Here is a 13,506-nt window from a genome sequence, read left to right as displayed (position 1 = left end):
CGGCATTCCCTTCTGAAAACAGGATATTGAATTTGGTTTTAAACATCAGCTTGTACACAGTATGAGGTGTAGTATTTTGTATAGGCTTGCTGACTTAAAATGTGTGCTTAAAGCTAATTGCTGTTACCTGAGCTGTGCTGTTATCCCCAAATCAATTTGGCAATAGGTTCATATTGTTTAGCAATTTGACCATTTTGTTTTTCTCTGTTTAATTAAAGCTTCTTGGACTGTTCTCAGTTACTCCACAGTAACGGTTTTGAGACTCTTGACATGTTAACATGTTTCTAGTATTTGAAATACTGAGAAAGCCAAGAATTTTTAAGTTGCCATGTTCATATAAAATTTGTATCTGTAACGTCTGGAATTCCGTGAATTTCATAGACTTGTATTTATACCTGTATTATGTCCCTGTGCTGTTATGCAGAATTTAGAGGTTATCTGAAGCTGTCTCCATACTGCCTGGAAATCAGTTTTCCTTTGAAATACTTTTGTCTGTGAAGAGATGTTGCCAGGCATCTGTATTAATACCTTTATAAAAGAAGGAAATACTTTCTCACATGTGATTAAAATGTGGAAGTCACTAACACAGGAAAGCTATTGAGGCCAAGAATGTAACAAGACTTCTAAAAGGTTATAGCCATAAACAGTATGCAGGGTTGTAATTAATGTAAGCAAGTAATTTGGAAAAAGTTCTAAGCGTAGTGTTCAAGGATTAATTCAGCTATCAACTCTGTTGGAGAGAGATTGTTTTGTCAACCTCCGTAGTTTTAGCTTTTCTCTGTGAAGCATCTGGCACCAGCTGCTGTCAGAAGCAAAACCCTGGGACACACACATTTGCTCTGACATGATACAGCATGCTCCCTGCCTTCCTTCTAGCTGATTTAAAATGTATTAAATCTGTAGTAATTGATCACACTGCACCAGTTTTCCATGCATACACAATGCCCCGCTGCTCTGTACCTGCAGAAAGCGCGGCACTGGGAGCTTTTGTTATTAGACCAAGTCAAATGAACGTAAAAAATGATGTTTCATGAGCGAATGTAGAAGTACAGGTACTTCCCACCTTCCTCTGCCTTTGATGACTTTTTCCAACTCCTGTATTTCTCAGCCAGGCATGAGCTCTGCACGGTTCTGCAGCCTCGTGTACAGTTGCAGCAGAGCAGTGGGAGTACGAAGGAGAGAGAACATGTGGTGGCACAGAGGGGGTATGCCCCAGAGAGAAACAACGTCCTGCTGCCAGTACTGTATATATCAGATTTGCATTTGTGCCTGAGACCCTGGGTGAGCTGTGCTGACTGTAGAGCTCTGATCTGGATTGTAGTAAGGAACATCAATGCTACTGTATTTAGCACTTGTGGTAAAGATGTGAAGCAGTGAGTAGACATGGAAATCAACTGTTCTGCAGGTAATCTGCCCAGAATGGGGTCAAGGCGTGTTTGTGACAGCACAAATAAACTCCCTCTGAGATTGTGGAGCTCTTTGTCTCTTTGATTTTCTCTGGGGAAAAAAAAATAAAAAATCTCTTAATAGCTTTCGCAAAAAATCAATTTAAAAATAGCTTCACAGTCAGCATTTAAGCAGTCTGACAAAGGAGAAATGTATTGTGGAAGCAGAGTTTTCCCACAGATAAACAAGAAATTTTCGAACGAGAACAACTACAGTAACTCCAGCTGCTGTCTGGGGAAAGCTGCTTGTGAGACAGCAGCACGATCCATGGCTGCATCCAAGGGAGCACTCTTGCTCACCATGAATCTTTCTCCAAGGAGAGAATCCGGGCAGCTGGGTAACAACTGACTGGGGCATTGCAGCTCCTCGGGGGAGGTCGTGTGCCATCACGGGGGGCCTGGGGTCACCAGGAGAGCAGGAGGCAGGCTCAGCGTTAGCAGATGTGGTCATTCTGCCTTTGGCTGAGCAGTGGATTTGTACATGCCGTGCCAAAAATGAAAGTTGGTGACAGACTGGCCTTGTTTTGATTCAGAGGAGGGGGCTATACCGTAGGAGTAAGTATAGCTTATGGCTGTGTCTGCTCGTTTGTTCCCTTTGGCATTAGAGAGATTAAATTCTGATTTTTAATTTCTGTGTTAACATTTTATTTTAGTCTTGTTACCATTTACTCTGTATATGCACAAATAAGCTTTTTACGATGGTGGCAGTTTTACACATTTTTATAATTCTTAAGAACATGTTCCCATAGATTGTTCCTGTATTAAGATGTTCAAAACACAAGAGTTGTGTTAACTTGTGTTGGGATACAGAAATTCTTATTACCTTCCACTTTTTTTTGTCCTATCATATGCTTTGTTTGGGAAAAATACTGAATGCCACCCACAAACATCTATTTGGGGACTGGTTTATTTTTCAGACTATAAAAAAGCATGTTTCCAAATATGGTTGATTTTAATTGGACAGTTTAACAACATTTTTGTTGCTTATACAAATATACTGGGTTTTTTTGTTACATTTCAGAAACCGTGGTTAGAGAAGGGACACTGCAAGTTCATGCTAATCAACTTGTGAGAAAAGGAGAAAGTTGTACTTCGTTATGAAAATACTGATGCGAAGTCTTCATTATGGAATAGAAAAATATGTGTCATGTAGTGTAACTGTTTAGTATAGTTACTTTTAAATTTTGGTTATATGAGACTAGGATAAGAATCAGAGTTGCCAGTTTCAAGTTCCATTCTCCTGGCAGGCCCTAAGGTCCTTTTGGCAAATTATTTAACCTTTTCTGTCTCCTATCTTGTTCACCTTTTAAAATGGAGATCTTATTTATTTCCCAGATGTACTTATTATATTTAATTCATATTTGTAAGTACTTTGAAAATAATTTTACTTTTATATATAAAAATAAATATTATATTATATTATATTATATTACGTAAGAATACACATTTGTAGGATAAAGATTCTACTCTCCGTTAGTTACCAAAATTTTGTCTGATTTCCTTTGGCAATTAATTCTATCTGACAGATGTTAACTCATGGTTTTCTCTTATTTAACAGAAACTTGGGGTTTAGTATCTCCTTGGAGAAACTTTGAAAATCAGTATTTCCATATCAGAGTCACACATTCAAGGCTATCATTTTTTTCCTTTCTCTTTACAGTTCAGGCAACTTGCAAAGAAGTTCGTTTTCCTGAAGGCACTAGTGTGTCGCAAATCAGCGACTTTTGGTCTTTTTCAGCACATTTCTATGCTCCTCCATTTTCCAGGGCAAGTATGATCTCCAGCACAGATTATTCAAGGCTCACTTTTTTCAGCGGCCTTTCGGAGACTTCTTTAAATAGTAGTTCAGTAGACTATGGCTGATCTAAGTAATATCCTTCATTTTTGTATTTGCTTCTTTGTCAGTACTTTCTGATACAGTTTTAGAGGACCCTCTTTATTGAATAGTACATACTGCTAGAGGTCTGTGATGAACTGTGACCAAGAATATCTGATTTACACAGGCAGTTTAACAATCTTCTGGGTTAGGAACAAATAGAAAGGAAAAGTTTTTAAATTCTTCAGTGCTGCTAAAGTAACATTGACCTAGCATATCAAAGCCATATAATACTCCTGGAGAGAGATGGGGCAAAATTGTGTATGATTAGAAAGCACCAGCATACAGAATTATATTGTAAGGTACTTGTTTATAATTGTCTGTTCCCTGTTTGCTTCAGTCTGTCATAAAATAACATGTGCTAATGGCTACAAGAAGCAAATAATTTGAATTGTTCATCCAAGCAACAAGTGACTTCAAAAAGCAGATATAGAAACTTGAACTATGAGATTAGAGATGCTCACAGGTCAGGGTTGAGACATGATGATGTTACAGCGATAGCAATTGATGCTGTTGATGCACACCACCATTGATCGTTCATTGGAGACAAGCCCCTAGAATCTTCCTTCTGACATCTCCCATGACAACTGTAGACTAGGAAGTTGAAGTGCACCTGTGAAGGGTATATACTAGGTTTTATTGTTTCCTAGTACTGAAAACTAGATTGTGCCTACTTAGATGGGATTAGCAAAGCATAGTCACCTCCTTGTCTGCTTTTTTCAACTCATGTTGCTTCAGGTGTTCCCCAAAATTCTCACACCCTTTGGTATTACGAAGATCACCACTGACAGTTTTAATCAAGTAGTGGGACCAAGCCAATTTGGTGATTTAACAATTAAAAAACCTAATTGTAAGGGGTCCTTTGCTATAATCACTTTATGTTCTTTAGAAGCAGTTCTTCCCATACATATACATACACACGAGTCATCTTTGCCTGATACTTAGGGAACTTTGCTTACTCAGATGTCAGTGGATCTAGTTAATTGTAACCAAGAGGGCTAGTATAGCAGCAGTTAAATGTGGCTTTATTCACCATAGCTATACAGTCTTTTGGGATTTCTCGATGTTGTAATTTGTCAGTGAAATGACTGGATGATGCTCCTGATGCTCTTCCTAGCATGGCTCATGAGAAGGGTAAAGTCTGCTGCATTTTGAGCACATGTTTGCTATACATCCAGGTTCTGGGCTGTAATTGAGGCTCTGTGCTTTCCTGTGTTAACATATCAGACTCTCTGACTAACAAGGCAAGTCTCATACAACAGTTATAAATCTTTTAAACAAAACAACATAGTGAATATCAGGAGCACAATGTGGGACTTGCTCCCGTTGTTCCAGGAGTGGTCCTTCTAGAGAAACAATCGGCATGAAATAAACAGGTTTCAGAGGAAGTGAAGGGTGCCTGCTCCCTGAGCAAATGCAAGGCAGTTGGAAGGGATCCACCCTCTTCTCCCCAAATACCGCAAAACCTGCTCTGCTTTCAGCAGAACCTGAGCTGCTGGAGCAGCTTAGACACCTCCTCCTCCCCAGGAAAGCTGAGCGCTGGACAAAGCAGAAGAATTATGTACCCATGAACATCAAATACTGCTGTTGCTGAAACAGTATGAGAGGAACGCCTTTATCCTCTGGATTTATTCCCTCAGAGGCACATTTCCAGCACTGCCTGATATGTTGGACGCTCGTCAAGAATGGGAACAGCCCTGGGAGTCTCTGACATCAGGAGTGGGCTGGAGGGAAAGATTTCTTCTGGCTGAGGAGGTGATTTTGTACAAGAGGCAGTGAGCAAGAATTCGTTGCCAGGGATTCTGTCAAAAGCCCAAGGGGAAAAGCAAAATCAGGATGTAAGCCTTGGCCAAGGGAGCAGTTACTCCTGGAAATGGCTTTGAGTGGGCTGGGATGGAGGGAAGTGTTTTGGAACAAGTCACCTGGAATTTGTAGCCCTGTTTTTTCTCTTCCCCTTTATCTCCTCTGTGATTGGTTGTTTTAGTGAGGGGAGGGCGTGTTTCTGTGTTTTTTTGGGATTGTTTGGGGTTTGTAGCTTTTGGTTTTCTAGTTTTTGTTTATCAATTAGCATGCCTAAGGCAGAGAACAGCTTTTAATATCCTGTGAAGCATGCTGTGTTGTGGATGGTGTGAAAAAATAGTACACTAAACTAACACCATCTAACATGCTACCTCGGAGAAGGAGATGTATTTTTCAAGTTTAAAATATTGATCCCATTGTGCTATTACTACAGGGACTGTTTTCTTCTGCTTCGAGTATGGTTTTATAAATTCTAAGATGAAAATGAGTTGAGACAACTCTGCTGCAAGGAACTGCAGTCATATTGTGAGTCACAATTGTTTTAATTAATCAGGGAAATTGCTCATTCTTTAACAGATTACATTTACATCTAAATATTTTATTTAATAACTAGCAGAATGCCAGTTCCGGGTCTTCAGTGCTTCAGCAGGTCACTGACAGCAGGATTTAACTTCCAGCAAGAACCTGGCTGAGTAAACATTGACTGATTCCTCCTGTCCCCTGCTTCATTTGTGATATGTACCCATAGGTCTCTCCAAAAGCTGTGCTGGACAGATGTGGACTGTTATGTAGGTTTTGGTTTTTTTCCTTTGAGTGCCCAAGAGATCAGTTTCAGATTCAGGGACATAGATCTGTTGGAACAAGTTCAGAGGAGGCCACAAAGATGATCCAGGGGCTGGAGCACCTCTGCTATGAGGACAGGCTGCGGGAGCTGGGATTGTTTGGTCTTGAAAAGAGAAGACTTCGGGGGGACCTAATAGCTGCCTTCCAATACCTGAAGGGAACCTACAGGAAGGCTGGGCAGGGACTTCTTAAAAGAGTGTTCACTGATATGACAAGGGGAAATGGGTTTGAGTTAAAGGAAAACAGATTTAGACTGGATCTCAAGAAAAAAATTCTTTGGTACTAGGGTGGCAAGACTTTGGAATAAATTGTCCAGAGAAGTTGTGGATGCCCCCTCTCTTGAGGGGTTCAAGGCCAGATTGGATGAGGCCTTGAGGAACCTGATCTAGTTGAGAGGCGTCCCTGCCCATGACAGGGAGGTTGGACTAGATGATCTCTGAGGTCCCTTCCAACATAGGCCATTCTATGATTCTATGAATATTTCCACTCGAGTAAATTGAAGGGTCCTGGTAATCCCTCAGGGAATGTGACAGGGCACGAGCTACTTCTGCTTCCCTTGAGCACCTGGCAGCAAGGTCAATAAGGATTGGATCATCAATATGCAGTGCTTTCATATCTTCATCCAGACACAGCAGAAGAGCAATATCCATGCATTTTATTGTTGTGAATCCTTTCACAAAATCAAACAGTTGCCAAGAATAAGGAAACGTTAAAGTAAGGGACAATTATAATAGAATAATTGATGCCAGATAGACTTCTGCACCTGATACCAGTCAGTTTGCCCATGAAACAGAGCCATTTATTGCAAGGAATGCTACAGCATCTGTTGAGGCAGCAGCAGCATCTTTTCAAACATTATTTTGATCATTTTGAAAGCTGCTAATGTGTTGAGTTTCTTACTGTGATTGCTCTTACACATTGCAAAAAGATCCTTTTCTGTTAAAGATGACCTGAGAAGGAAATATGAGATTTACTATCCCTATTTCCTCTAGCTATCATCAGACTTGGCAAATTTTCATTAAAACTTATAAGTAAACTGTTATTTAAACACTGTCTAAAAATCATTGCTTAGCTGCTTTTAGAAATCCTTGTTATTTTCAGACAATGAAAAGTAATGAGATAATATTTTCTTAAGCATTATGCAGCTATTAAAGTAGTTTTTTAGAAATTATTGCCATTTCCAGGGCTGAATTTATTAATTTATTTTTAAAGGTTCATACTTCTCCAATGAAGACCCAAGTTGCCTTCATTGTGCATCTATCTTCTTTTCCTAATGTGAGAGTTTGAGGTTTCTTTGCTTTTAGGGGTGGTGAAAGATCACTTAAGCATCAGTTCAAGTCTTTGGTCTGGTGTCATTCCCCTCTCTAATACATATGTGTGGCGGTGTGTAGACTATATTGTGCATATTTTGTTTTGGCCATTCCATTCAGTTGTTATTTATTTTAATGAAGAGAAACAGTAGTGTTCTCTTATTCTTTCCTGCAATTTTCATGTTTGTTTCTTTTTCTTCTGTCATTCAAAACATGAGCGACCTCTAAAGTGACAGAGCTTAGCAGCTCCACAGAATGGGCAAACTTTCCAGTTCTGTGGAACAAACTACGAGCTGATCCTAGAAATACTTAAGACATGCTGCCCAATTTTGGTGGACTAACTTCTCTTTTCGGTGCACACTGAGTACTTTTGTGCAGTGTGGAACAGTCCAGTTTGAAGATGAAATAAGTGACCACCTGCTGCAAGTGCTTTCACAGTCCCGTTGCTTCAGAGTGCTGTAGTCCTACCCAGTACCCTCATTGCACGGATAACCTCATGAAAAATTTCCAAGTATAGAATTGTAGAATCATAGAATCATAGAATGGCCTAGGCTGGAAGGGACCTTAGAGATCATCTAGTCCAACCTCCCTGTGCTGGGCAGGGATGCCTCTCAACTAGATCATGATACTCAAGGCTCCGTCCAACTTGGCCTTGAACACCTCCAGGGAGGGGGCAGCCACAACATCTCTGGGCAATTTATTCCAAAGTCTTGCTGCCCTCGTGCTGAAGAATTTCTTCCTAAGATCTAATCTAAATCTGTTCTCCTTCAACTTAAACCCATTTCCCCTTGTCCTATCAGTGGACACTCTCGTAAAAAATCCCTGCCCAGCCTCCCTGTAGGTTCCCTTCAGGTATTGGAAGGCAGCTGTTTGGTTCCCCCGAAGTCTTCTCTTTTCAAGACTGAACAGTCTCAGCTCCTGCAGCCTGTCCTCGTAGCAGAGGTGCTCCATCCCCTGGATCATCCTTGTGGCCCTCCTCTGAACACGCTCCAACAGATCCACGTCCCTCTTATGGTGGGGGCACCAGAACTGGATGCAGTATTCGAGGTGGGGTAGGTTTTAATGTGGAGTGTACAGAGACCTTAAGGCATCCAGGAGTAAGATCTGCACTCACTTCTCGAATAATGCACTGCAGTGAGGTGACTGTTAATCCTTCTCCCACTCCATGGATTGCATTTCCCCTGGTGCCAGCTTCCAGTGCGTGGCCAGCACCATGGGTATCAGTGGGAACAATCTGACACTCAGATAAAGAGTACCCAAAGGCAGGCAGGTTGGAGACCTGGAGGGATTTCTTCAGAAGAAGGGAGGAAAACTTTTCCTTTCAACTTTGTATGCATTGAGACTGACATATGCACTGCAGGGGAGCAAGTTTCTGACGGTGGATCTGTCTTTCAGAGCTCTAACTTATACTAGGAAACATTACTGGAACCCTGAAGTGTAGCTCCTTCGTGCTGCACCTCAGGAGTCGAGCAAATTCTGGCATGTTGAACATAATGCATGCAGGTTTGTAGCACTATTTATAAATCTCTGGAGTTTCCTCTTGTATTGTTTCTTGCTGAGGGAGTGTGGGATGTGCAGTTCATCCCATCAGATTTTATTGAGGAGTTATCCGCAGTCATGTGTATGTTACATTCTCTTGAGAAACAACATCTGTTTTCTGCAGTATTTCAACTTTGAAATGGTTTGTGGGTTGCCTTAACTTGTTTAATTAACAAAAGGATACAATTAGATAATGTGAATTACATACACTTCTTGTCAAATGCAACATTACCTCCATAAGCCACAGAATAGAGACGTTTTTCTCAAAAGCTATTTACTGATTTTTTTTTTTGTATCTTCTAAATGTCTGATTTCCCTACTTCGTGTCTTCTAATCGTCTGTTTTCTCTACTTTGTGTAAGCACAGATTCCTCTGGTTTTGTTTCTCTATTTAGAAACCATGCTATGCCTGTAAAACAGACAAATCTTAGAGGTGAAAAAGACACTAAACATAAGTTGGATGTAGTCCTCAAGACCATCTGTTTTGCAAATCATGCCATTGTGCTAACCCTTGTGATCTTGGGTCCTATTAGGGTTTTTCATATAGATAAATTAAAAAAAATAGAGATAGATATGTATGAATGGATACACACTTGAAGTAAAAGGCAGGACGTGCCAACCTCTGATAGGCGTTTGTATAAGAATAAAGCAAGCTAAAGTGCATATTTCCTCTTGGATCCATAACAAACCTGGACAGCAGTGTCTTAGTGCTTGACTGTGCAACTGTTACATAGACCTTATGGCCAAATTACAAACCAAAGCATAACCGTAATTTAAATAAAACTCCAGTGAAGCTCAACTTAGTGACTCTTGCAGTGACAATGTCTGCATTCTTGGAGAGGGTGTGGAACAGAACTTTCATATAGCTTCCTTAAAGTAAGTGTCATCCTCTTTTTGTAAGGAAGTCCCTTATGGATTTTTTTTATTGTTGTTTAGTCATGTAAGTAAACTTCTGGAAGATCATAGATGCCTAGTATAAATAACAGTAGCCTTCAGGCTTTCTTAACTAAAATTGTATTGCATCAGTTGTGCATTTCCAGGAGCATAAATGGTCCTTGGGATAGCTGACTGTAAGACTTTCTGGTTTTGCCTCTTAAATAGAGAGTGCCTTGGTAAAAAATAGGCATCGTATTTTTCACATTGTCTTTCTGCAGTTGATTTGCTCTCATGGGTGTGTAGACAGTGGCACAGTTTGGGGAGAAAATGCTTAATTTCAATGAGTTCCTGCAAAACTAGTTCCTATTAATTCCTAAATGAAGTGTTTGGGGAAGCATCTGGTTTAATTCTTTGTAGAACCTTTTCTTTTTTTTTTCCCCTGGATAAAGCATTCGTATGAATTGTTTTAAGACTTAAGGTGCAAAGTTTATGCCTTACATATTCCTTCTCCCAGGGGAAGTATGCTAGTAATAGGTTTGGTCAAACTAAGTACTGATTATTTTGGCTACCTAAACTCAGTTTGTGGACTTAAGTGGATAATGTGTTGTCATTCACTGCTTCTTTTTGCCCTTGTCTTTTCTCACTGTATGATGTTATGTAGCTACCGATATATAACAACTCAAATGTTGTTATAATAGAGTTGTGCTGATCTCCTTGCAAAATATAGGGGGTATGTGTCGTATGAGACCCCTGACAAGCTGCTGTAGGACTGTAAATTTCTCTGGGCTTTTTCTATGCTGTATATACCTGCTAATTACCAAACTGATTCATGTTTTAGGCATATTTTCTCTTTCACTGTTCATTTCCTGTTTTCAAATTGTGGAAATTAAGTAATTTTAGTAAGTAATTATCTCAGAAGGCCTTGAAGGGGTGAACTGGCAATAAACAGGTTTGATATTCATATTTTATCAATGTAATAGATTTCCATTAGCTAATACAGTGAAGTTACACTGATGTAGAACTGAGCCTATTAAAAAAAAAAACCACAAACAAAGAAAAAACCCAAACCACAAATCCAAAACACATGTAGGACCTTTTTTTAAGATTTCTCTTTTTTAAAAAAAAAAAATCCCCTAAACTGATTCTGGTTTTTATTATACAGGGAAGATGAAGACTGGCCAAGCTTGTAGATATATTCAGGAAAACAAAATAAAATGAAAAGGAACCTGGAATTTGGGAGGTGACTTTTGGATGTAGAACTGCCGTACACAGAGTAACCAGAAAGTTGTCTTTGGCAATTTGTTCATTCCCCTCCCAGTGAGATGTAATTCATTAAAGCAGTTCCTTGTCAAGTGTTAACTCAGAAACTTTGATGAATCTCAGAGACAAAATAATTCAATAACCCTACTGATGTAGTAGTCCAACTAGTGTGGCCAACAGATAAAGAATAACAGCAAGGTGGTTTAGTACTTAGGTAAGATGCCAAGGCAATGTCAGCCAATAAAATGATGTCATGCAGCCAGTGGCAGGGTTTGGTCAATGCAAGCTGACAGTTTTGTCTTCTAATCTTACCGCATGCAATAACAAAAGATCAGGAAGGACTATATTTAAAAACAGAGGAAATGTACTGAGTCCACTAGAAGAGCACGTTGCTCTTTTTTTTTTTCTCAGAGCTAGATCTCAAGTGAGATGATGGGTGCACTGATACTGAGCTCCCCAAGCACCTTTCCCCCTTCCCAGCGTGGGATAAACTTCTGAAATGGCAACAGAGCTCTCCGGAGTAGATGAGACTGTGGTGGAGAGGGCTTACAATTTAGTTGTATTCCCATGATGGAATCATGACACGAGCATTGGGAGACAAGCTGAAGCATAAGGGAGATGCTAACTCCATCACTGACTGTGCAGCAGAACAAGTTGGTGTAAGAAATAGACAGCCTGCTCCAGCCCGAGGGGCTGTCTCTCTGGAGGAGCTAGGATGGTGGTCAGGTGTTTTTCCCTTCTTGAGGCCAATTAGCCTGTTGGAGCTTGCCTTTAGCCAGAGAAAACACTGTAGCTGAGCTGTGCTCCTTTTGGAATTAGGGAGGACAGAGGGTGGAAACCACTCAGCCCTGTCCCGGGATGCGCTGGCTGGCCATGGCATGCTCTGGTTGCTCCGCTGCAGCCAGTGGCTTGGTGATCTGGTCATGCAATAAGCACACTTAATTCATGAGCCGACCAACCCTGGCCTCAAAACGGTGTATTTTCATCAGTTCAGGATGTTGAAGGAGGTTGGTTGCAGTAAGATGAGTACCCAAGCTAGCTTCAAGAGGGAATTACCCCAGGTGCTCACAGGGGTCCCCTTCCGACGACAGATTTCACACCACAAAAGCACAGCCTAATCTGACCTTTTCCCTTGGTTTGCTGTGTTTCTGGTACCCAAGTCAGTGTAAATTTTTTTATTTTTTTTTCCCCCACAAAGCCATGTTTGAGGGTTACCTCATGGGGTCAGATTAACTCCCAGCTTTAATGAGCTCTGTTGACTCCCCCCCAGCTAAAATTTTGTTTCTCAAAATCTAGCAGCTATTAAATAAATTTTAATACTTAAAAGCTCGTAGCCAACAAACAGTCAAGCTAAATTGAACTCCAAGTTTTTTTTTCCAGAGATTTTAAGGTCTTTCATCTCTTTGGGTATTAATACGGGGCTGGCACTGGGGACGGGGAAGTCCCTCCTGGATCAAAGTTCTGAAATATAAGAAGATGGAGCAGATCGAAAAAGAACATTACCTGCTCTCCAGATATCTCTTTCACAAGGGAGAAGGGGTGGGAGTACTGAGGCACAGGACGTGAGAAGCTGGGATACCAGCACCTCAAGATTTCCATGTCACCCACATGACTTTAATTACTGCTAAAATGCCAGTTGTAAATAACAATATGAGTAGCTGAGCAGAGCTGCTCTTAACTGTGTAATTTAAGTCCAGGAAACTATTTACATGTTTGAAATTATGCAGATCCTGCTGTCTTATGCTAGATCAGGATCTTAATCATGCCTAGTTTGAGATAATTGGGTCGCTTTAGCTTCATATCTCATCCTGCTAATTTTAACTACTAAATTAGGATTCAACTGTACTCCATGTATGTTTGGTGGAACTATTTCAATTTGTTCACTACATTAAATAATCAGTCATGAAATTATTGTGATTATTTCTGCTCCTATATTGTGGTTTTCAGTGAGAGGGGTCAACACATTCACATCATCAGGTGAATTCAGGTAATTATGTCCTTGCCCTTTGCTGTGTGGTTTTTATTCCCAGCAGATATAAGTGGATGAATGTTCTGGATAAATATTCTGAGGAACAAATAATTCCCAAAGCGTCTTCATTTTGTTAAGGAGATTTTACTTAAGTTGCTTTGGTCGCCTGTTTTTTGTGGCTTTTATTTTATCTTTCCTGTCTTTTAAAAGTGTACACTTACTTAAAAATGAATCGAAAAAGTACCCAGCTTGATGTTTTTAACAGAAACAAAACAACATGGTGAAGATCACATCAGTGGTTAAATCCATGATGAACAATCCAGCCTTTCTCTTAATCTAAGGATTACATGGGTGGAGTGGTTATCTGCTTACAGGTGCAGGAGTATAACTGTGTTTTATTGCTCCCACAGATGAGCACCATGCCAGGACTGCCCACGAGGCCGTGCTTCTATGACATTGACCTCGACCCCGTGACAGAGCAAGTGAAAGGATTGTTTTGAGAGCGACGTCCAAATCCAGGTGGGTCAGCAGCCTTTATTTTCCTGTTCCAGCTTGGAGGAGGATGTTTGTCTCTAGTATGTACATAAAA

At 40.4% G+C, this 13,506-nt stretch overlaps 1 protein-coding gene across 1 annotated transcript in view; it reads left to right on the top strand.

The window, feature by feature from the left end:
- Positions 1-13,417, top strand: part of LOC104271479 (monofunctional C1-tetrahydrofolate synthase, mitochondrial-like) — a 65,798-nt gene extending 52,381 nt beyond the window's left edge. Inside the window, exon 9 of the mRNA XM_009866160.1 lies at positions 13,328-13,417. Coding sequence (XP_009864462.1) covers positions 13,328-13,417 — 90 coding nt within the window. The remainder of the gene's footprint in view (positions 1-13,327) is intronic.
- The last annotated feature ends 89 nt before the right edge of the window (positions 13,418-13,506 follow it).

The sequence above is a fragment of the Apaloderma vittatum genome, unplaced genomic scaffold (assembly GCF_000703405.1).
Source record: "Apaloderma vittatum isolate BGI_N311 unplaced genomic scaffold, ASM70340v1 scaffold3963, whole genome shotgun sequence".
NCBI lineage: Eukaryota > Metazoa > Chordata > Aves > Trogoniformes > Trogonidae > Apaloderma > Apaloderma vittatum.
This window is presented reverse-complemented; position numbering and strand designations above follow the sequence as displayed.